This window comes from Asparagus officinalis, chromosome 6, assembly GCF_001876935.1.
Source record: "Asparagus officinalis chromosome 6, Aspof.V1, whole genome shotgun sequence".
Classification (NCBI taxonomy): Eukaryota; Viridiplantae; Streptophyta; class Magnoliopsida; order Asparagales; family Asparagaceae; genus Asparagus; species Asparagus officinalis.
In genome coordinates this window covers 27,525,695-27,551,285 of record NC_033799.1, presented here as the reverse complement: position 1 = coordinate 27,551,285, position 25,591 = coordinate 27,525,695, and the positions used below count along the sequence as shown (strand labels likewise).

General features: G+C 36.0%; 2 protein-coding genes across 2 annotated transcripts; one reads left to right on the top strand and one right to left on the bottom strand.

Moving 5' to 3' along the window:
* LOC109845963 (BURP domain-containing protein 3-like) lies at positions 2,798-3,178 on the top strand. The gene has a single exon (XM_020415191.1). It carries the CDS (start codon positions 2,798-2,800, stop codon positions 3,176-3,178), a length of 381 nt encoding a protein of 126 aa, XP_020270780.1.
* Positions 9,216-21,925, bottom strand: LOC109844579 (TIP41-like protein). The gene is made up of 8 exons (XM_020413687.1): positions 21,710-21,925; positions 16,131-16,316; positions 15,710-15,800; positions 12,186-12,287; positions 12,030-12,089; positions 11,896-11,937; positions 11,545-11,676; positions 9,216-9,556 (listed from the first exon to the last, which is right to left on the bottom strand). The coding sequence occupies exons 1-8, from the start codon at positions 21,853-21,855 to the stop codon at positions 9,455-9,457; spliced, it is 861 nt and encodes a 286-aa protein (XP_020269276.1). The 5' UTR covers positions 21,856-21,925; the 3' UTR covers positions 9,216-9,454.

Genomic DNA, 25,591 nt, shown 5'->3' with positions numbered 1-25,591 from the left:
TATATATATATATATATATATATATATATATATATACATATATATATATATATATATAATGCTACAGTAATTTACTACAGCATTTACTACAGCATGAACAGTGATTCTTGGATCCTCCTATGAGGAATAGATGTATTATATTAAATATTATATTATTATAATATTATATAATATATATATATATATATATATATATATATATATATACATATATATATATATATATATAATGCTACAGTAATTTACTACAGCATTTACTACAGCATGAACAGTGATTCTTGGATCCTCCTATGAGGAATAGATGTATTATATTAAATATTATATTATTATAATATTATATAATATATTAATTTTATATTATATTAATTATTGTATAGTATAGCATGCTAATATAATATAATATAATTGTTTTTAATAATATATAGGTGCAATAACCAACCCAAATCCTCTCTCAAAAATAGGATTTCACAAATTTTAAAAGAGGAATAGATGTATTATATTAAATATTATATTATTATAATATTATATATAATATATTAATTTTATATTATATTAATTATTGTATAGTATAGCATGCTAATATAATATAATATAATTGTTTTTAATAATATATAGGTGCAATAACCAACCCAAATCCTCTCTCAAAAATAGGATTTCACAAATTTTAAAATATAATAGTTTTTTATAATTTGGGGATTCAATATCCCAAAATTGGTTTTGAAACAAACATTATTTATGGAATTCTAAAACCCTCAAAACTTGTAATCCACCTTATATCCCAAAAAAATGTTGAAACAAAAGGAAAGATTTCACAAATCCTAAAAAAATATATTTTTTTTTATAATTTAGGGATTCAATATCCCAAAATTAATTTTGAAACAAACAAAGTTTATGGAATCCCAAAACTCAAAAAAAGTACTTTTTACATCCCAAAACTTGAAATCCACCCTATATTCCAAAAAAATGAAACAAACACCCCTAAATATATTGCAACAACTATCATTTTTAAGGGTTAATTACCGATATAACCCCTTGTCATTGATGTTTTTGAACTCTCACAGTCTCTCTAGTTTTAAATTTTGCAGATAGACCCCTGAGTTAAATAATTTGACCCAGTTACCCTCATAGAATGAAAAATTAATTTTAGGGGTCCCCCCCCCCCAAAGAAACCACCTTTAAACTAGGCAATTATATGAAAATCACCTTTTATTTTTAAATTGTACATAAACCACCTTTAAATTAGTTTTTTATTACAATTAACTACCTCCTAGCCAAATTTTCACTAAAAACCAAAAATAAGTTTAAAAATTCAAGTTCAAGTTAGGTGAGTTGTATCCTTATAAGACCTAAACACTAAAAAAAGAGTCGCATGCGTTGAATATGCATTTTTCAATGATAATGTTGAGGTTTTAGTAAAAATTTTGACTGGGAGGTGGTTAATTGCAACAAAAACCAACTTCAAAGATAATTTACGTATAAATTAAAAACAAAAGGTGGTTTTCTTATAATTACCCTAATTTTAAAATGGTTTTTAGGAAGAAACCCATATTTTTAAACAAACAAACCACCAGAATGTAAAAGCGTCGAAGAGTCACTCTTGGGGTGCACCTGCAAAATAATATGCGACACATCCATAGCCTCCTACACATTCTGTTAAGAAACATATCCCTTTGCGTTATTTCTATTATAAATCATGTGTCCTAGAGAGTAAGGGGTGTTTGGTTATATTTTAATATATTATAGGAAACGTTTTTCATTCCAAATTTGATTTCTTTGTATTTCTTAAAAAAATTATCGGAAAAGTTTTGAGAAGTTAAAAAGTACAAATTTTCTTATTTTTTGTATTGTGCTTGTTTGGTTCAAAACAAGAAAATAAGAAATAACTTTTGGGAAAATAGCAACATTTCCTATAATTTATAGAAATGTAACCAAACACCACCAACTTTATAGAAAAGTGAGAACTTTGTAGAAAAGAGTTAATGAGTTTTATTATTTAAATAATGAATGCGTCAGATTTCCAAGAGATTTCCTCCCATTTTAGAAGGAAATCAATTTCCATAAAATTTGGTACTTTTCTGTACTTTACAGAAAACATTTCTGTAAATTTTTTTGGAGCCAAACACACTTAATAGAAATGTATAGAAAACTCTTAATTACATAAATGTCATGCGTTAGTACTTTTGAGAAAACATTTCTCAGAAACAATGCAACCAAACACCCCCTAATTTGCAACTCCATTCTAAATTAGTTGTGACCTAAACCAGTTCAGTTCTAGACCACAAGATCTTTGGCCAAAAGCACGTCTAACAAGACCAATTTTAAGTTCTGGTCGAGGTTTTTGCTTAAACTAACTTAAAACTGATTTCATAACCAGACAGGGCTCTTAACAACACTGCTTTCATATATTTCTATCGCAGAGTTCAGTACATATCCATTAGATCTTAAAGTATCATAATCTTTTTCTTCTTTTGTCACCTTTATGCAGTGAAAATCGAAGGATATCATGCCTCCAGTAGTTTTGGATACCGTCCAGTCCTGGAGAAGGACATGCTCTCCGGCACAAAAGTGAAGATGCACTTCATGAGAACCACCACCGGCTCCGGAGCCACCTTCCTATCCCGGCAAGCCGCCACCACCATTCCCTTTTCATCCGCTTCGCTGCCTGCCATCCTCACCCACTTCTCCGTAAACCCCAACTCTGTGCAAGCCGCCCAATCCACAGAAACGCCTAACTACGAGTGGCGAAAAGCCTGCTATAGCCGAAGAGAACAAGTACTGTGCTACGTCCCTTGAATCTATGGTCGAATATGCCACATCCACTCTCGGTACCCGTCATGTTTCAGCCCTATCGACTGTCATGTCGAAAGAAGGTGCGCCGGATCAAGAATACGTGCTATCACGCGTGAAGAAGATGTCTGGATCGAATTTTGTGGCCTGTCATGCTAGAAAATATCCGTATGCAGTGTTTTATTGCCACACGGTGCAGGGTTTAACGGCGTATCAGGTGTCGATGGTGGGCGAGGATGGGACGACAGTGGAGGCAGTGGCGGCATGCCATACAGCATTGGCTGGACCAGATCCGGTGAGGTACTTGAGGGGGCTCAAGGTCAAGCCTGGGACAGTTCCAGTGTGCCACTTTCTCCCTCAAGATGATATTGTGTGGAGCCCTAACATGTAGAATGTGGATTTTGCCCTAATGTCTCATAGTTTTGGGGTTGCTTGGTGTTTCTAGATTTGTGATATGTTTGATTGTGTTTTGTGTGCATTGCTGCGATGATGTATTCTATTATGGTGAAGTAGTGAATAATGTTAAGCAGCAATTTTGTGAAAATTACATGTACTATGTTATGGTAATGTATGGCAAAATAAATTTTATTGTATCTTTCGCTAAAAAGGTCCTTGGTTAGATATAGCGAGCAAAATTGATCCGCGCGTTGCCGCGTATTAGTGTCTAAAATTGGTTAACATCTAGTTTAAAATACACCGAATATATAACCATTAATATATAAAGCACTTTACAATAAAATATAGAAATTTATTATATACTAGTATAATGCACGTGCTTTGCGCGTGGATGTACTAGTTGCATGTTCGAAATTCTTTTTGTAAATAGAAAATGATGAAGCTAACTCGAAGGGCAAAAGATATATAAAGTAAAGCATTGGAAAGAGGTATTAGAACTAATACATATTAAATATCTATTGTAATGATTATATTGTCGTGCGCAACGGAATCAGAGTCACAAACAAGATAGGAGAACAAATCAACCACCCAAAAAACAAGCACCACACAAGCAAGACATCAAATTTACGTGGTTCGGCAATGTGCCTACGTCCACGGGGCAAGGAGGGGAAGATTTCACCAATAGAGAGAGTACAAATAGAGATTACAACCACTCAATAATCTCACAAATTTAACCCTAAACAAAACTCTCAAGTCCCTCACAAATTCTCCCTTTCAAAGTGCTCAAAACAATGCTCAGATCTCAGCTCTTAATCTCTCCTTACCCTAGAAAACGTCATGTTCCTATTTATATCAAATAGGAATCCAAAACAGGTCAGGAAAATGAATCTGGCCCCAAACCGCATCGCAGTTGACCGCACATGATGTTTCGGTCGACCGGCCAGAAGATCGAAATTCCACCCTGTAACCCAGCACACATTCGGTCGACCGCAAAACATGGTCGGTCGACATACTAGAACATGGTTCTAAGACCCTGTTCCATACATGAATTCAGTCGATCGCATAGGCTTGGCCGGTCGACCGACCCGAACAGTGTTTTTCTGAACACTGTAATGTGCACGGATTCGATCGACCGGCCTCAAGTTCGCGGTCGACTGACCTGCAACCAAAAAACACAGTCTAAATAACAAAAACAATAATTTTATTAATTACTTAAAATGACATAAATTACAAATAAGAAATGATAAAAACATATTCTTTATTAATAATTGATAAATCAGTTACAAATTACAAGTACAAATTTATTTTGGAATTAATCGCATCACAATAGATAAGTAAATCCCAACTAGGTTGGCACCTACTCACCTATATCACTATCATTTGCAATTATTTCCAAAATAATTCTTTACAAATTGTAAGCTAAGATATAAAAACTACAATCTATTCTTTATATCTATCTGCTAGTCCCAATTCTTCAAATTTATCTTCAATTCCAGCCATCCGATCGATGCCTTGCGTTCGCTTCTCGTACCTCCACCAATCTTGTAGGCACATCACCGCTTGTACAGTATATGGATCCAAGCATGTCCTGTGATCGTCGATCAAACGACCTGCTGTGCTGAAGGCGGATTCCGAAGCTACCGTCGAAACCTGCACTGTTAGTAAGTCACGAACCATGGTGGAAAGTATAGGATATGAAACTGATCCATATACTTTCCACCATTGCAAAATATCTAAAGCATTTCCTTGACATCTAACTAAAGAAGCAGAAAAATATTCATCTATTTCAGAAACCTCCGATGATGACGATCCAAGTCCAGATCCACCAGTTAGCTCGGCTACCATTGCATACCTATCAAAACTTACACTTTTACCTCGGGCTCGGGATGAGCTCGAAGAAACCGAAGCTGCAGACTGTTGTGCAGCTACACCATGTCTAGCTGCATACTCATCATATAAAGTTTGAAAATAATTTCTAATAAGTAAATGATGAGTAGTAGCATTCAGGGTGGTTCCATCATCTAAGTCTATAACCTGTCCACCATACAATGACTGTAACAAACTTCGAAGGCCAATATCCTTCAAGCATGGATCAATAAGAACCCTCAAACCAAAAATATGAGGAATAGGCCTAAAATACTTATTAAATTTGCTCTCCATTTCAAAAACCATAGGTCCAAAAGTAGCATCCAAACGATATTTATCAAAAAAATTTTGAATATTTAAAATTTGTAAAGCAGCTAAAGTAATGGTTGGATAATAACAGCCAGATAATAACATGGTAGCATCATAAAAAACTTGTAACATTTCATTTAAATTACATATAACTGTCCATTCATCTTCAGTTATTCCATAAGTGCTACCAGAACTAGAACTAGAAGCATAATAGTTTATAAAATCAGTTATAATGTCTTTATATTCTATTGCTACACTTAACATTGCATATGTGGAATTCCACCTATGGTCAACATCTTTTGGAATTAGTCTGGGCTTTACATTTTTTCTTTTACAAAATTGTTTTCATCTTTTAAGTCTTTGTTCAGAAGCATTATGCATATAAGCAATTGTTCTAACCTTTTTTATCATGGGTTTAATTTTAGTAAATACACTTTGAACAATTAAATTTAAAATATGACAGATACACCTAATATGAAAAAGATCACCATGACATGGTAATGACAGAGTTGATCTAATAAAATCAACAGCTACATTGTTATTACTTGCATTATCTAGTGAAAGATAAAATATTCTTTCTGAAATTTCTAATTTCATAAGTTCTTCAATTATTAAATTTGCAACATTAATACTAGTATGTGACTCTTCTATTGCAATAAAAGAAATAACTCTTTTAAACATTTGCCAATTTTCATCAATCCAGTGTGCTGTGATACATAAATATCCAATTTGTGCTCTAGATGTCCAAATATCAGAAGTTAAAGAAAATTTACAGTTTAAAATTTTAAAATAAGAAATTATTTTTCCTTGTTCCTCCTGATAATATTTTAAAATATCACATTGACAGGTTTGACGAGAAAATTTTTTAAATGCAGGATAAAAACCATCTCTAAACATATCTTCAAATTCATCATCTTCTACTAATTTAAAAGGAAGTTTTTAAGAATGATAAACCTGATTACGCATTTCTTGGCTCTGGCAGCGTCATAGTTCTAACTACCGAGACTATCAGAAGAGGAGGATTGAGAAATCATAGATTGTCGGATATCACCTTGAGGAGTCTGGCCTTTGTTGTGTTTATCTAAATGGCGTTTGAGGTGGTTGGTGCCACTCTTATGATAAGCTTGAAAAATCTTGCCGCACAACGCACACTTAGCCTTCTGGGTGAGGATCCTACCGTATTCGTCCTTGGTGACGTCGATCTTCTCGTAAAAATTCCACACATCGGATCTTGACCTTTTAGGAGCTCTTGGTGCATATTCGTCACCACCGGATTCGAGATTAACATCGGTAGGAGTAGACCCAGTAGGAGGACTCATTTCAAGATCGAGAGATAGGTTTTGCTCATCATAATCAGATCCGGAAGCCATTTGATGAAAGGATTAGAAAGTATAAGAGAGTATAAGATTGTATAAGAGAATATAAGAGTATAAGAGAGTATAAGAGTATAAGAGAGAAGTAGATGAGTTTTGGTGTGAAGAAAACAAATAAAAAGCCTCTCTATTTATAGAACCAGCCCCCTAAGCAAATGACCAAAATAACCTCACAAAATAGCCATTTTTGCCCGAAACTCGGTCAGGACCGGATTTTCGGGCCGAGGCCGGACCACGACCCGGCCGGGCCCGGGCCGGCAGGCTTTTTAGGCTGGCCTAGGTAAAAGTATATAATGTAGTTATGAGTATACTTATATGTGTATATTATAGACTATATAAGTACATAAGTATAATTATATATAAGTATATTGCATGTAGTATATATAAATGTATATCATATAAGTGAAGTACATAACCATACTTAAATAAGTATAATATAAGTATGTATTAAATACATGTATAACTATATAATACATATTTATAGATAAGTAATATATACTTATGTGATACTCTCTCTCTCTCTCTCTCTCTCTCTCTCTCTCTCTCTCAAGTTATAAATTATAAGTATGTACAATATACTTACATATAATATGTTTATATATAATATATAGCTATATATTAATATGTAAGTCTATAGGAATCATATTTATATAAATATAATAAGATTAGCCTAATTTTTTAGCAATGTTTTGCAAAATATCAAATAAAAAAACTTGGGCCAATCTGATCCTGGACACGGGCCCGGCTTGGGCACCCCGGGTCCGGGTCCGGGCCTAGGCTAGGCATATTGCTTGTCTTCGGACCCAGAAATCTAGGCCAGATCGGCCCGCCCTATTTGGACAGACCTATACAAGAATATGATATTCTTTAGACACCCAACATGTAAAATATGGACTTTGCCATTATGTCATGTTGTCTCGTTGGCTTTTATAACTTCCTAGTATGTGTTTTAGCGTGTTGTTGCATATGTCTCGTTGGCCGTTATGTGCGTTGTAATGTGTCATTACATTTATGTGAATTATTGCAGAATGGTAAGCAAAAAGTTTGTGAAAATCTCTGAAATGTCACTCCTAATTCTGAGTAGCGCAGAATATCATGTTAGCATGTGGAGTGTTCTGACAGAATTTGTGTTCATGTCCATTAAAACCAGATCATCTAAAACTTTCTGTTTCTCTACATTATAAATCTTTCATTATACATGTCCAAATATATTTCGTACTTGAATTCCTGGATCGGTAAAAAATTGTCCCAAAATGATAACTTACAAGAATTATGAGGATTTGTTTTCCCTTATTAAAAGCACATAGAGTATACATATCAACCACATGTTCTAACTCTCATAGTTGAGTAGCTCTACCATGAATCTAACAGAAAGCATAAAATTTGAAGTCTTCAAGCATCTAATTCTATGACATTAGAACATATCCTGGTGCCTAGAAAGAGCAAAAAAAGGCAATATATAAAACATTTAAAATTTTTTTTTTAATCAATGTCCAACGCTATAATATAAAAGATGCTAAATCAGAATATTACAACACGCAGTTGAATACATACTAGAAAATCACTAGCACCAGACATCGCAGAGAAACAAGCATAAAACACTGAAGCTGGTCGATCGCTGGTCATAATAAAAATTATCCTCCTCCAGAGGCACCTGATCAAGCTTTTTCCTCTTCATGGTGTTGCATTCAACTGTCTTGAATGAGAAACAGAAGGATCAGAACCATCAATACTCATTGAATCAAACTACGAAAATGCCTTCTCTCTCCATAATTGTTGGTCTAAATTGATTGAATTCTGTAATTGTTGAGGAAGAGTATAAGCCAGGACTCTTTTCTCTCTCGTAGCTCCCTCTCGCCTCATTTGTCGCTTTGGTTCTGATTTGATCTAAAATGTGATTCACTTACCATACCCTCCATCCTGGAAAAATATACGGAACAAAATATGTTAACACCTGAAAAATATAGTTTCAGATAAACAGACTAAAAGAGGGCACCTTTTCCCTTCGCAGTATGGGTAAAAACATAGCAGATACAGAGAACATAGGTAACCATATTTAGCAAAGGGAGTCTGATAACCACATTAAACATAATTAGTCATTGTAAGAGCTATATAAGAAAATTAATGTAAAACCACACTAGCTATGGATCCTTGTATTACAAAATTTTCAAGTAACTATAATACTCGAATAGACTTCAGTCAATTTGCATCAGATATTTCCTTACACATCTCAACATGTAATCCTCCCTTTGACCGTCCATTCAATTTTCTAATTAAGTCTGAATACTGTAGCACTGTTTAAAGCATTTTACACGTATATACTCAAATTGACAACAAGAAGTATTGTGAATACTTACAAGAAAAATATAACGACAATCTCATCATAAGAAGTTATCTTCCATTTAAAATGGTTTTATAGTCACAAACACAAGCAGTCAACATAACTACTAAAATGGGCAAAAGGCGAAGGCAACACACGGTACATGAAGAAAACCAGAAAGACTATTTATCACTCATTCATCGCAACAAATCGCAGCATCATTTGTCTGTATGCTTACATGGATATCATTAAAAATAATCACCATGCAAGATGAGCATTGAGCAATAATAAAAAGGCGCTCTTGAAATGAGCTGTGTGAAATAAACAAGGAGGATATTACAATTTACAAGCGTCTGGTCCATCCCAGTATGATAATTTACAGATAATTCTCAGTTACAGCTTATCAAGAGATGTCGAGCTTCTGGGTCTTGAGCTTGATTATGGGGAGCCTCTGACAAATCTGGTCTGGATTGCCATAGACTGCAATATTGGAAGGAAAACCTTTCTGCATACAGATAAGACATATATAGAATAAATTATTCATGATCATGCGATTAACAATAAATCACAAAGGGAAAAAAAGACAGAGCAAAAGAACAAGAGTGGAATCCGACATGTTCCTTTGACTGTGTATGCATCATTATGTCAGCGGTTGATAAAAACAGTCCAGAGTAACTCTCAATATTTCACAAGTATCATCTTATGTTGATATATCATACTGCTTAAACAATGGTCTCAAATATATTTATTTAACATAACATTCTGAATAAAAGATAACTTTTTCCAATGGTCGGAATATTCTAGAATAGTTCTGAATCATTTGCTGATAGGACACCAAAACAAGAGTTTTAAATCGTACTTTGAAAAAAAACTGTTTGACAACACATCGTGGAGAAAAGATATCTTTCTCCAATAACTGATATATTTTTAGACTTGTTCTGAAACATAAAATATTTCAATGTTTACAACTATCGCGTTTTCTTGATACAGTGAACCATAAGGAAAAGATATATTTCTCCAATAACTGAATTATTTTAGCTCTGTTCTGAATCATAAAACCTTCGGTTACGTATCAGGTGTTATTGATATAACACCGTGGTGAAACTGAACTCTTACCACACACTTGAGGAAAAAAATAGATTGGGTGAAATGTTTAACAGAATATTGTAAATAAGAAAATTATTGGTTATTAAAATACTTTAGACTTGGTACAAATCAAATATACATTTTGATGTTTTTTGTTTAAAAGCTTCAGTTTTTTATGAATTAATACCCTGGTAGAACAAAGTATCCAGTTTCATTGACGTAACACCCTTATAAAACATGGGTCTTACTACACACTTCAATTGATATATTTAATAGCAAATCAAGAGATATCTTTTTCTAATTATCAATGTTCTAAATCATAAAACATTTTGATGTTTGCAAAGGTCAGGTTTTGCTGATACATCAATGTATTTGAAGAAACATGCATATGTAAAACAAAACAAGAAATAGAAATTTTTAATAGCATATGATAAAGGATAAAAAATTCCTTTCCCAATAGAGAAATTATGTTATACTTTTTCTACACAAAAATATTTCAACTCCAGCAGAGATTTTGCATCAATTTTGTTTGTACTTATGGTAGAGGCTATGACACTAATTCTTTTATTACCCTTTTCATATAATAATTTCTTTTCGGAAAAATTTACAAAATAGACCTCTTTTTGGCCAACAGGTGGCCAAAAAGAGGTCGATTTTGCTAAACAGACCATTCGAAACATACGGGACTACTAATCCCGTATGTTTCGAATGGTCTGTTTAGCAAAATCGACCTCTTTTTGGCCAACATATTTAGCAAAACGGTCTGTTTTGCTAAATATTTAGCAAAATAGGTTTATTTTGCAAATTTCTTCTTTCTTTTCATATAATAATTTGATACAAACAAGTTAAGGGACTCTTGGGTTCGTTGCTTGCTTGTTGCATGTGACAGCAGTTGTTCTTCCTGATCCTGCATGCAATTGTACTTGTATGTGGTTCAGCTTCAAAATTTTGCATTTTGTAACTGCAACTGCAGGTGTAGGTGTTTCCTTTAGAGTTACCTGATTTTTGGACTTCTGTTAGGGGTCGGCTACAAAAAGACTTGTGAAACTAACTTATGTCCATATCTCTCTTAGTTGTCAACTGCAGATAGAGATCTTTCTGCAACTGTAATTGCACCTACATTTATCAATTGAAACAGACAGCTACAACTAACCCAAAATATACCAGCTATATGCAACTACACTTATGACTCCTGCACTTGCAGGGAAATAAACAACCCCTTCACTAGAGATAATATTTGAACATTTCTTGCACCATGCACTCCTATGCAGACGTATAATCAGTCATTTCGAAGAAGACAGAGAGCAAAAGGAAATATTAGGATTACTTGAATAATATGGTACACTAACTCAACCAAATATGTAGAATGAAATACCAATCTTTGTCAAAGGCCATGTGTGCACTTACATTGGATAAACTCTCGATGGTTGCTTCTCTCCAACAGTTCTCACGTAAGATAACAGGTTTACCATTGTCGTCACTAAACTTGCAATATATTCGAGTGTCCCTTAGCCTCATCAGTACTCCATCTACCCTTAGCTGCAGCAAAAAGTTTACAGTGTTGCATGGTTGATAATGTGACTTCACATTGAAAACAAATGAAGTGAAAATCAAATCAAATAATTTCAAAAAACCAAGAAATAAATGGCAAAAGATCATACTTCGGGTAGAAACGTAATTATGTGAAACATAAACAAAGTAGAATAGTAGAAATGAGGACAGGGACATAAGCACGTAAAGCTACATATATAAGCTTACCCAATAACGAAGTAGAACAAACCAACAACTTGGCATCACCCTCTGCAATAATATCATGGTGGAGACAAACATCATTAGTGAATCTTCTCCTACAAACTCACGAATAATTTAATTTTTTTTAAAGCTGGACTTACAACTTTTACAGTTAGGAGTGATATTCCATTATCAGCCAACTCATCCTCGTACAAAATCACCTAAAGGTACAATATTGGTGAACCAAGTAACAGTCAACACAACAGAAGGAGAAAACAAAACAAAATCCTCTTCCATAGGTTAGTAATGTAATTAACCTCATCATAAAAAAGTATAGGTTCCTTTGCTGATAGCACAGCCAAATCAATTTGTTCATCACAGTCCTTCCAAATGAGATGGCATTCATTTTCTGATATTATCTGCACGTTTAGAGGTATTAAAACATGATATAGAATCAATTCATAGAATCAACCTCATCATGTTTAATTATGCAATATAATGTTAAGTTACACAAATAACAGAATAATTTACACTGTTTCATAGAGATGGAACTTTTTCTAATTTTCTTCATGAAAATTAGCCATTTCTTGGGCATTATATATATAACCTTGTATTCCAGACTCTCCATCCGATTTAGGAAAATATTGATGGTTGCTACTTCGTAGCAGGAGTATAATTGCATAGACAATTGAAGTAGGTCAACCTACCTTGTCAGCTAGTCAAAATTTTAGGCTATTGTTACTTTTGGCTCGTACATACCTTGAACAGGCATTTAAAACCCTATACGGACAATCAATAATGTATTCCCAGGCTGTCCTATTAAAACTTGTTCAATTCTTCTGTAGGCATGAATTAGTGTCACATCCCCTCACATGTTTTAATGCAGAAACTTGTACTGAATTAATTTATATAGTTCAAAATGTAGAAAGCAACCAATCATGCAGTATAAACTTCTAGACTCAATATAAGAGTGACAGACGTCATATTAGCTTGGGGCAAAGGATAGCAAGTATAACTTTGATGATCTTCTCTATAAAAATAAACATTTCTCACAGACAATTATCAGGCAAAAGATTTGAAAAACTATAGAGATAAAAGCAAAGTCTTTCGAGAAAGCCTCCATGATCAGTCTGTTGAGAAAGCCTCCATGAAGGCCATCATGATGATGTCTACAAGTAGCAATCTAGTTTCAATATTATTCAACTAGAAAAGAGAATATGGAGTGCAGCAGACAGTTATAGGAACTAAGAAAAGCTTTTGATAGATGTCGATTTTGCCAATGTTAGTGTTCCAATATACAAATTTGACTCAAAAATGTTAGCGTTCCAATATAGATGTCGATTTTTCCAATGTTAGCATTCCAAGATACAAATTTGACTCAAAAATAATAAAAGTACACTACTCTCAGATACCATGTATTGATTGGTACAAACTCAAGATCAAATTTTCAAAGATCTCCCTTGATCAAATTCCCTAAAAACTTTGCACCTGGAAGCAAGGTTTTAAATGGCAGCCAACATGTCAGTTTGGGAGCTCCAACGCCATGATATCATGCTTCCAAAGTTGTATGGCGTTTTGAGGATAAATATTGGGATATTTCGGACATAGCAGCCAGTATGTCGGCCTCTAAATATCTGCCGATATGCTGATTTTTAAGACCTTAGTCTTTCTAACTTTGGTTTAGAACTCAAAACCCAAAGAGCCAAACCTAATTATCCAATTGTTACATTCCCAATTAAAAGAACCTGATAACCAAGTATAGGGTAAAATCATACCACAAAAATAAATTGCTCCACTCCTCCGCTGCTTCCTTCACAGGGCGTAATCAACTTAGCGTTCAAATTCAAATCTTGAAGCTGGATTGAGATTTTGATGATGAAGGATAATAAGGCCTCTCTCCATCCTTCCCCCTACCCCCCACCCCTCTCCTCTTGCTCTCTTTCTCTTGCGATCAAGAAGCAAGTTACTAGAATCGGTTAGTGATCCTAAATATCATATGTTATTTACATTTTGTATATTTAGACTAGATTTTATTACGTGTAGATTGCGTTTAGGACATTATATTATATATGCACACTATCTGATATGACAATGCGATATTTACTACAAATTACCGATATTTTCTTGATTTCCACAATTCGCATGGATTTTAGGCGTCTAACATTGTCCCCAACATCCGACATTTAAAACCTTGCCAAGAAGAAAACAATATTTTTCAACATTATCTCTCCCATAGCTAAGTATTTTGAATCTTTCAAGTAGAATAAATTGCTAGGAAATATGCATTTGATTTCTGAAAATATTCATGAGCAAAGTGAGCACAAGATCTAATCATCGGTTGGTCAGTTTGGATAGAGAAGAGGGTAGGGGAGGGAGATGATTGAATTAAACTCAAGGGCAGAAAAAGGAAAGGAAGAGAGTGTGATGCAACTAATTGTGTTTGGCTAGACAACTAGGAAATATAGATGGAGGGAGAGTGACGGAACTAATTTGTTTTTGTTTAGAGTAGAAAATAGGACAAGAATAGAGCAATTCACTTAAAATCTAATCCCTCCCCTCCCAGTTCAGGAGGGTTAAGAAAGTGAGGAAATTTGCTTCTTTTTAACCCTCCCAATCCTTCCCCTCACTCACTAAAAAATATATAAACAAACACAATTTTAGGATGGTCAACATTGTAACCTCCCCAACTCCTCTCCCCTCTTAAAAAAAAGGTATCCAAACTCACCATGAATGTCAACAAGCAAAATGCAAGACATAGGACTCTCTTCATCTTTGTCTCTCACTCTCTTGTGTCAATAAGTTTGTTTGTGTCAGAGAATGAGAATTGCATTGGTTTTTTTAAATAGACTCATGGAACAATTATAGCACAAAATCTAAATTATATGCTGTTGGAAGGATGAGGTCTTGAATGTGTCAACATGTGCAAGTGAAGGGTATTTTTGGAAGAACTATTGCCATTGTCCATCCCCTATCTCCAAGTCCCCAATCTCCAAGTAATAAAAAGACAGACTGCGGATTATTGAGAGAACAGTAAGATGATATGCAAACTCTATGGAGCAATTCAATATTTGGAAGCTTAGAATCCACCAATCATGTAACATAATTTTTCAGATGCAATTTTGTGAGCAACAGGCAGGCCAATGTTAGCTTTTAGCAATGTTTTTTCTTACATGAAAACATCAATTATCTTAGAGGCAAAAGACTCCTGAAACCAAGGAGATAAAAAATGAAGCCTACAGAGAAATCTTCATGATAGTATACTGTGATGGTGTAACTTTATATATTTTTTCTTAATTTATATAGTTAAAATACTTGTAAGTTCAACAACTGTTCATCTCTTTCCCACTATTCCTAGGGACCTAAAACCTTAGTGTATCTCACTAACGGATGAAACATAAACAGAAATTGAATGGCATAAGGCGGTGGTATACAAAAACCTGACATTCTTCATTGAGTATCCATTGTATTATTCTTTGTTTGATCTGATACAATATCATTTTACATTATTTCAAAATTTTATGCAGAAGAGCCAACATGCTAAATTTATGGTCCTATTGAAATATTTCAAATAAGATGAATCAACAATGCAAGGTAGCTTTGATGAGCAAAAAAATAACATTTGATTGTATCAACATGCAGGCTTTTGATTAATACACTCAAAGCTACCGAGAATAAAAAAAGATTTTTCTATTATATCTTAGCAAACAAATTTGTAAGGCTCAGCAGGATTTATATCTTACCATACCATTTCCAAGGTTTTTAATACTCAACAAGTGATCATCAATTTCAACTTGAAATACTCGGTATATAGTTAAAAAAAATTAGCAGAGAAGGTTCAAACCTTTGCTTCATTTGGTTCAATTGCCTCACTGCCACTATATGGTGTTGTGAATGTATAGTCATAATCAAGTATCACTTGCTGGAACGGTTTGCTGAAAAGAGCAAAAACATAAATAAGATATCTCATTGTTAGTGACTAGGACATTACATAAATAATAATGGAGAAAATTTGTCACCAACTCTTCAAGGACACACTAATGTCAAAACCTCATAAATGAGGGAAACACGACCCTTGTGATGACATAATTAGCTCTGTTCTAAGAATAGCATGCAGAAATTCGGGTAAGCTATATTGAAAATCTGGAGAAGTAACAATGTAAGAATATCTACCTCAGACATATGTTTTCTATGGACAAACTGAGCAATGCAACTAAATCTAATTTAAGCAATTTGTTAGTAAAAGAAGGAATTACACAATTTACCTTCTGACCTTCCATTTTGCTGCTGCAGGGACTTCGACCGGTGGCAACGCTTCCTGCTTCCACCCCTTTAGAGCATCAAATGCATTGAAGTGTATCTTAATACCACTATTGACATGTAAAAGACATAAAGAACTTTCTCCAAAAACCATCTCAGGCAAGTGTGAAGTCCCTAGATTTTCTTCCCACCTGAAAGAAAAACACAAGGATGTAATCAAGGCGTTAGCTCTTAAGACAAACTCCACCTCGTTCTCGTAGTTAATCTTAAATTCTACTGGTTTAGCTTAATTCTAGCGTAAATTTCATAACCTTCCATAAGCTTATTAGGGTTCTTCTAAAAAAACTACCCATGAGCACTGTTGTAAATAAGGCCCAACGCGACGCAATCACAAGGAGAATAGCGTTTGTGAAGTCATCCGCAAGGATATCAATGACTTCGGTAGCAAATAGCGGTGAATCGCTATTTGCTCATAATTGCAATAAAAGCGTGTAATAGCAGCTCAATGCGGTCAATAGCAGCTCAATGCGGTTAATAGCGCTAAAAAGTGCTATTAACCGCTAACTATCGCTTTTAAATGAGCTAGGTTATTTGATACCCTACCGCTTTAAACCCAGACATGACCCGATTTGATCTCTCTCTCTCGTGTCCCCTCCCCCATGCTACCCCTTCCTCATCCCCGAAGCTCCCTCCACGAAGCTCCCTCCCGTCCTCCACCAGCTCCATCTCCAGTGCTCTTCCACCTTCTGCAGCGCTTCTTCCACCATCTCCGAAGCTCCCTTCACTAACTCCACCATCTCCAGTGCTCCCTCCACCAACTCCACCATTCTCTAGTGGTCCCTCTCATTGTTGGACTTCCTCATTATCAAGATTCTCTATTAGGCTCGGCCTGAAACAGAGACTAAGGTAATTTCTCAAAATTAATCATTAATAAAGATTTCTTCTTTAACTTGTTTGTTCTTTAATCTTTATATACATTACAAATTATTTGAAATTGTTTAAAGACTCGGTGCATTGAGATTTTTAGAATATTCTAAATTTTTTATTGTTTAAGGAGTCAATGCATTGAGATTTTAGAATATTCTAAATTTTTATTGTATATATATGTACGTATATAATTGATTAATTGTATATGCAGTGAACAATTTGTAAATAATAATTAGTAAGTTAGTAACCAAATTAGAAACTATTTGATCAAAATTTAATTAAATTAATTTAGATTTTAAGATGTTAAATGTTTTCACCCTACGTATGAGTGTATGACTAAATGGATTGATCAATTAAATTGAAAAGTAAATAACTATCATATAGAAATTAGAAATTAGTTTATCAATTACATATGTATATTTTTATTTCTCTTGCTTAACTTGTTTTGTTATTAACAATTATTATTTGTTCATTGCATAGGTATAACTTCAGCATCATTAGATGGGATCGTCCTCTACAGAAAATCTAATCCACTGATGAGTTCTCAGAATCTAGAGTTAGGTAGCTGCCACAGCCAGCTAAATCTTGCCACCAAGGCTCGAGCTTCGGGTGAGGCACCACATTTGTGTCCTTCAGATGATATTGGATGGGATTGGAGAATTTATCCAGAATGGTATAAGAATGGCCCAATGCACATTGTGTGGACATATAAGCACTGGTTGTATTTCCCACCATAAAGAACACTTAACTACCACCCCCAGCAATATGAAACCATCTAAAAAAGTGACACCTAAGATTTTAGCCAAGGTAAAAGCAACAAAGGAGCAAAATAAGGGCAAGAAGTCAAATAATATCAAACATGAGGTCGAGCGTAGACAGGAAGTCCAAGTTTCCAATTTGAAAATTGAGAGCACAAAAGAAATCACTCGAATCAGAAAGAAGAGTACATGTACTTTTAGAGCTATGCAACGATATGCAACATTCTTGCCAGAAGAGCCTACATCATCATCCACGATGAAGCAAACAACAATCGATGAAGCTAAACATAAAAGAAGAAAGGAGTTGGTTTGGTCCACGAATGGGTCTCTCTTTGGACCTATGAAGCAACGATTCTATTTCATGCATTGACGCTCCCTTCATTCGGTAATATGTCTAAAGCTATTGGATAATTTGGTCCAGACTATGTGGCACCGACAATGTATCAATTGAGGAAGCATTTGCTGAAGAAGATAGTGACTCGTACTTCAGTGGATTTGGAGCGACATAAGAAGCTTTGAGAGACTACTGGCTACACATTGATGATAGATTCATGGACTGATTAGAAGCACATATGTGTTATGAACATATGTGTTCATTCTAGTGCTAGAGTTATTTTCTACAACTCGATAAAGGAATCTGCTACTTTTTATACAGGAGATTTTACTTCTCAGTGGATTGATTAGTGCATCGAGGAGATAGGGGCTGACTATGTTGTACAAGTTGTCACCGATAATCATTCAGCAAACATGACTTCAAAGAAGAAGCTAAAAAGGGAGAGGCCAAGGATCTTTTGACTTCTTGTGCAACACAACCAATCCCATGTTTGTAGGACATTGAAAATTGACCAAGTTCAAGAATATAATTAAGAAGGCACGAGCATTGACTATTTTTATCTATAGTCATACCAGTCATACCAGGACTCTGGCAGTTACACGTAAGTGCACAAGGAAGGACATTGTTAGGCTAAGCACTACCAGATTTGCTACTTCATTCCTCACATTTGAGAGCTTACTAGAAAAAAAGGATGCATTTATTACTATGTTCGGTTCTGATGAGTTTGGAATATGAAGTTTGTTAGGGGTGCAAAGAGGAAAGCTCTAGCAGCAAATGTTACTGTGATTTCGAGGACCTTCTAAAAAATGTGAGGAGTTGCTTAAAGGCCTTCACGCCTCTTTTCAAGTTTCTTCGCATGGTTGATTCAGATACATGTCCCTTAATGGGATTAATTGGTGGAAAGCAGCAAATTGTGAAGAGGAAAGTCCTGGCTGCTTGCAAGACAAAAGCGTTACGCACCAATCATATCCATTATGGAGAGGCATGTTGAGGATAGGCTTCATAGTTCCCTTCATCTAGCGGCATGGTTTCTAAATCCTCTTTTCTATTATGCGGAGGATGAGATGGCTAAGAAGAATGTAGGGGCTAAGCAAATAGTTCTTGATTGTGCTGAGTTATTCTTTAGGATGAGACTACCATTGATACCATTTACTCGACAGAGATGGCGACGTATAAGGAAAGTGATGCTTCCATTCATAGAAAGCCAAGAGCATAGAGAGTAACAAAAAGGATTATAGAGAATCGTAATCCAGGTATTAAGTTATGTTATTTTGAGTAATAGTACATTAATTCTACTATTTGTTAGTTTTGAATTGATTAATTTGCTTTTATTACCTTCATACAACTCATTGTGGGACACATTTGGTGGAAATACATATTACATGCAGATGATGGCGCTTAGGATATTGAGATTGATATGAAGCACCTCCAATTGTGAGGGAAACTGGAGTTGTTTTGAAGGGATCACTCACTACCTTGTTTCAATTTCCAAATTCAATTGTTCATATTAAAAAAATGAGATTGAAGTTATTAAATGATAAATGATACATTGAGAAATGACATATTTCTATGTTATTGAATTGCAGATCCACACAAAGAAAAGGAACAAGCTAGATAGCAAGAGATTGAACGACCTGGTCTATGTACAATTCAATTTGAGGATCAAAACCAAAATGGATACAACAAGGATGGAAAGAAAAAGGATATCCTCCTTGCTAAAGATGGTTGGGGTGGTGGATGGATATATCTATGAGAGGAAAAGGATTATTATCTAAGGATTGACATTCCACTTAGAGTTGTCTCCGAAGCAGCTAGTGCAGATGAATTCTTGCAGCCGATGAGGACTACAATGAGGGCAAATACGGCTTCTAGTTCAAGAGTCTGCGAGGTGGTGGATACGAAGAATGAGGAGGGAGTTGTTGAGGACTCTGACTCATGAGGACTATGACTCAGATGAGGAGGATATCCAGCTTGACGATGATGATTGTCACAATGATGCTTTGAGAGATGACATTTTGCTTCTTGGCACAGCTAATGATGACGAGGAATGATAAGTGATGATGAGTCATTGCTTGATTTCAAAGTTTAATTTTGAGACTTATGGCTTTTATTTTGCTTGGACTTTTTGACTTTTGAGTTTAGGTTTGGACATGTATTTGGAGTTTGATATTTACAGCTTGCTTAGGATCTTTGGATTGTTATTATCTATTATGACATTATCTTGCTTAGGATCTTTAGATTGTTATTTACGCTTGAATATTTCATTTTTATGTCAAGTTTTAAATAATTAATACAATTATGTTGCTACTAATCAATGCATTTCTATTGTTGAGAATTTTACTTTTAAAGACTTGGAAGGTTGAAAGAATGGGAAAAATGACAGTTTTTTATTAACAGGTACGCTTTTTTATTATGTACAATACTTTTTTTAATATTATGTGATTGTTACTTACACGCCTATTTCATGTTTAGGATCTTTACAAATCATTAAACAAGCATTTGTGGAATTTTTAGATTTTTCTTTAATTTTTTTTATTTTTTAAATATATAATTATACATATTTCAATTGGACCGTTATTTTAATTTGCGCTTTTTGTTGCTATTTTGCCGCTAAAGCCCCAAATAGCCTCAGCGGTGCCTTACTGCTACGCGACGCTATCCGCAATTGATAACCTTGCCCATAAGTTACCTTTTGTTGGAGAAAAATATCACAAATTTTTAAATCTACAGAAAATATCACATAGTATTAGTAAATTACGCGAACAGCGTCAAAGGCATCATTGAAAATCTAATATACCCCTAATAATTAAGAAGGGAGAAGGTGAGAGAGTAGTCATATGAAGTAAATAAGGGTAAACATGTCGAAAATCTATGAAGCACGGACACGCATAACATGAAGCTGTGTCGTGTCGTGTCCGTGTCGGACACACGTGTCGAACACACGTATCCTATGTATTTTTTAGGATTTGCCTCATGTCGGTGTGTCGGATGGTTGTGTCGAATCCGTGTCCGTGCTACATAGTCGAAAATATCTCATATGCAAATTATGCGCCAACTTACACTAACGTGTAGGTAAATCATAATCGGAGAGGTTTTAACTATGCATGCAACCAGGACATTTTGGGTCAGTTACAGCTGTTTGTTTCATTGTAATTGATCAATGCAGCTGCAAAAAGGTTTTTAGTTGCGACTGACAACTTAACACAGATTTGGTGTAGTTTGCAGTTGCAACCTTTTTGAGCTCCAAATAGTGTTTAAATTGTAACTTCAACCGAACTAATTCCCAATATAAGTCCAAAATAAACTGACAGAAAAAGCACTTAAAACTATAATTAAACCTGAAAATTGTAAAAATTAGAAGTCAACCAAGCAACTAGTTGATTAGTTCGTCACTTTGTGAAATTTAACCTTATTTTTTTCTTTAGGGTTTCTTACTCCATAAGTGTAATCTCGCAAAAATATTCAAACTTTTCACATCAACAGGAATCAAAGCAATAAATTGACGAAATTTTTTGAAAAGAAGCAATTTTCGGAAGCTCAGGGTTTTTGTGGTGCGGGGGCTCGTACTTGAATGGCGAGGGAAGTGAGAATAGGGCGATTGAAGGACTCGATCTTCCATCCCTTGAGATGCAATCCTCGCCGTCCATCTGGAAGCAGCTCCGCCCCTGCCGCCTTCAGATCGATCTCTCTTCCAACCTCGCATTCTTCCATTGAAGAAATCAGCACTGTGCTCGAGCTCCCAGAGACCTTTGATTAAAGCATTTCCTTTTCGCAATTAAATTGATTAGTTTGGTTTTAACTAATCAGGACTGGTAATTGGGCTAAAGGAAGCCCACTCTAGAATATCCATTCCAGATTGTTTCGGGTTCGGGCTTAGTCCTATTGGATAGTGTTGGAACTTACAGATCCGAATTAATTTAAGGGAATATTAGAAGCAACCCCGCTTTAAACTTTGTTTTCCAAGAAATCACCTTGTCGAAAAGCTCGAAAAATAAATAAATAAATAAAACCTCCCTCATTTATGATCGTTAGTGCAGCCATTTAGTACTATATATATTGGAGTTTTGTTCTTCAGCGGTCTAGATGGACATTCATATGAAATCCTATCATGTTTTTTTTTTTTTTAATTTTATCCAAAATTTATTTTTTTTTCTCTGTTTTTTTTCCTTTCAACTTTAAAATCTAAAAAGTTTTAGGGGAAGCATCTTTAAAAACATCTACGGAGGTATTAATGTCTAAGAATATTTGGAAAAAAAATTTACATTATAAAATTAATTTATTTTATTTACTGTCATAGTTGATGAGGAGAGTCTTTGTGTAGGTTTTTACAACAGAGAGCTCTTGAAAAACATGGAATAGATGAAAAAGGCTTCTTTTATATTCATGTGGCAAATAAGGTGGGTAATTGACTATCTAACAAAAGTTCAAAGAAAGACTATAAAAAGAAAATAGTAAAATATTATATTGATAAAAAAAACTAACACTAATTTACTACTCTATCCTAAAAACTAACGCCGATGATAATTGAGCATAAAAAGTATTCACAAATATGACAACAAGTAGGCCTATCTGGTTGAAAAAATAAATTTATCATTAGTTTAAGCAAAAGATTAAGAGATTGTGTTTTCATATATGCCTTCAATCTATCATACTTTTTAGATTTGCAACCCCTTACCTCCCCTGTAGGCGTCTAAAAATGCCTATGGGTGTCCGCACACAGCTTGAGACGGAGAGAAGACGATGAACGTCGTTATCTGAATCTAAGAGGATTATCTAACGTTGACAAGCGCCTGAAGCAAAACAGCAAACCGAGTGGCCTGCACGCTTATCAATCAGCTCGCACGCGTCGGTTAACACGCGCGCGTCAATAAGCTCGCGCGCATCAATCAACGCGCGTCCGACAATCAGTTCGCGCGTGTCGGTCAACACGAGTGCATCAATCAACACGCGCGTATATCAACCAACGCGATTTCGATAGTCAATCCCGTAACGAAGCATGCAAGTCAACAAGACGGTCAAACACGCAAAACGATGAAAAATACAAGTCCCGGAAGAGTCAAAAAACCAGAAGAAAGTGCCAAGCTACGGAACCCGCGCCGGTGCGGGACAGCCGAAACCGACCCGCACCAGCGCGGGTCGGCCGAAACCGACCCGCACCAGTGCGGGTCGGGGTTTTCTCAGGATTTGTTGGTTCCTGAGCATCCCAACTGATCTGATATCATCCCCAAACATTGTTAATCAGTTATTAACTGAAGATAAGGAGGGATCATTCATTCTTATCCCAAATAACCGCTTCCGAAGCTTATAAATACGAGCTCGGTTGCTCATTTCTCGGGGCGGAGTTATTATCAAGACGGGGAGGTGCTGCTGGATTGAGGAGTCAAGGAGCACGAATTTCAGCGATGGCAAATCATATCCTGAAGAACTTCGGCATAAAGAAGGAGCTATTCGAAGGATCTAAATCTCGTCCGTCCGTCCCTTGAGATTAGGCTTGATCTTAATCTCGAGAAGAGCCCTGATTTCGCTTGGTCGATTTCAGCGCTTCAAATTAAACATTCCCCCGGTGAAGGCGAAGCTCTGCCTAATTTTCCATCAACCAGATCCAGATCTAATGTCACGCCCCGCTTCCCAAAATACCAGGGAATCGGGACGCGAGCAAGCCCGCGACATATTAAACTGAGAAGAGATAAGTGCTAGACCCCGTCTTCTCAATCTAATACGCTAAGCGTCAAGAAATACAAACGAAAGCACAGGTCCCCGATCACAGTAATGAGAATATAATAAACAACTCAGAACCAAAAGATACATATCACAACTGAAATGATCATCCAGACATAATATTCGGGCCAAACATGCCCTTATACAAACTATCTGAATGAAATACTTGAGAATATAAAATACAATGATCAGGCGGAAAAGGAAATGCTACGAAAATAAACTGAAAGGAATAACTGAGCTTCAACTCTTCTTCTGCTTCGTCTACATGACACTCCTGCTGAGAATACTCGGCTCTGGCGCGTCTCCAAGCTGAACATGTTCTTCTTCTAAGTCTGACGTACACCAGAGAAAACAGGTGTACGTCAGGTGCGTGGCGCACGGCAAGATCCCGAAAGGAAGAATAGAACGGTCGTGCAACCAATGCAAATAATGGTAATAACAATGGAAACATGCAACTGAAATACTAATGATCTAAATATAAGTTACTACTAGAGTAGAATAATCATAATAAATCCCAGGAAATCAACCAAGTAACAAGTCGATCATGCAGCTAGCGATCAAAATAATCATCCAAGTACAGAGTCATACACTAGATGGAATTAACAGGTCACTGGTCACATCTCACACAGAGCCAACGCTCATATCACCGGATAACTGACTGTTCACAAATCCCCTACGCGCATCCAATACCGCTACACGAATCGGTCAGAGGACTACACGCACCAGTTGGAGCTAACTTTTCTACAGTGCCGGTGGCTCTTGGCGGCCAATGAACACGTACCGGTTCAACCGGTCACCGAGTCAACCGATGAAGAAGCTTCTCGGGTTGCAACTCGAATGGTCCATGAATCCGAGCTCGAAAAGAGGAGAAGGAGGGAACCAGTGGGTCCTTCTAGTCATTCAACGCAGAGGGAGCCTACTACGGAACCTCATGTTGGGGGTGGTGTAGAGATTGGTGGCGATGGTGGAGAAGAGGAGCCGGAAACAGGTGTGTTAGAAATCCCAAAGATGCAGCAATTGCTGAAAGAACTCGCCGCTTTCAATTGTCCAAACCTTCGCCTCCTCTAAAGAAGCCAAAGATGCAAGTCTTTTTCACTTATCCTAATAAGATGTCGGTTGAAATCTCAGGTGCAGCTTCTGAAGAAGAAGAGAGAGAGGAGTCCAGCCTTATTCATCGGACGCGGTCTCGACCCGCAACTCAGGTTTCTCCGAGGCACGAATTGCGTTCTAAATTTTTCGCGGAGAAGACTGTTGATCCATAGGGGGAACGTCCGGCTAAACAAAAGAAGCTGGCTTCTAAGCGACGGAGCAACCCTGAAATGGGACCGGTGACTCACGGCGACTCAAGGATTGATGGCTGAAAGGGGTGAGTATTTTTTCGTATAGTTTCTTCCGGTATATGTTGAGCTTTTGGACTTAAACAATTTCGTACTTCGCAGAAGAAGATTTTGCAAGCGGCTTTATCTTTGACGCTTCTTCCCCTGATATTGACTTTTCGGAACCAACTCTGGGAATCAGTCTCGAAGAGCCTGTAGATGTTGAGACAAGTATTCTTGATGAGACCGGCGCGGGTCACGACATTGAGCCAGGCTTAACCGAACAGGCTGAGAGTCCAGGTATACTTAAAACCAGTAGCGCATCTTTCGGGTGGCGGGAACTGAACGATGGAGAATTCATATCCCCGCTAACTGTTTCTATACTTCTTACTCTGTTAGAAAAGCTGCAAGAG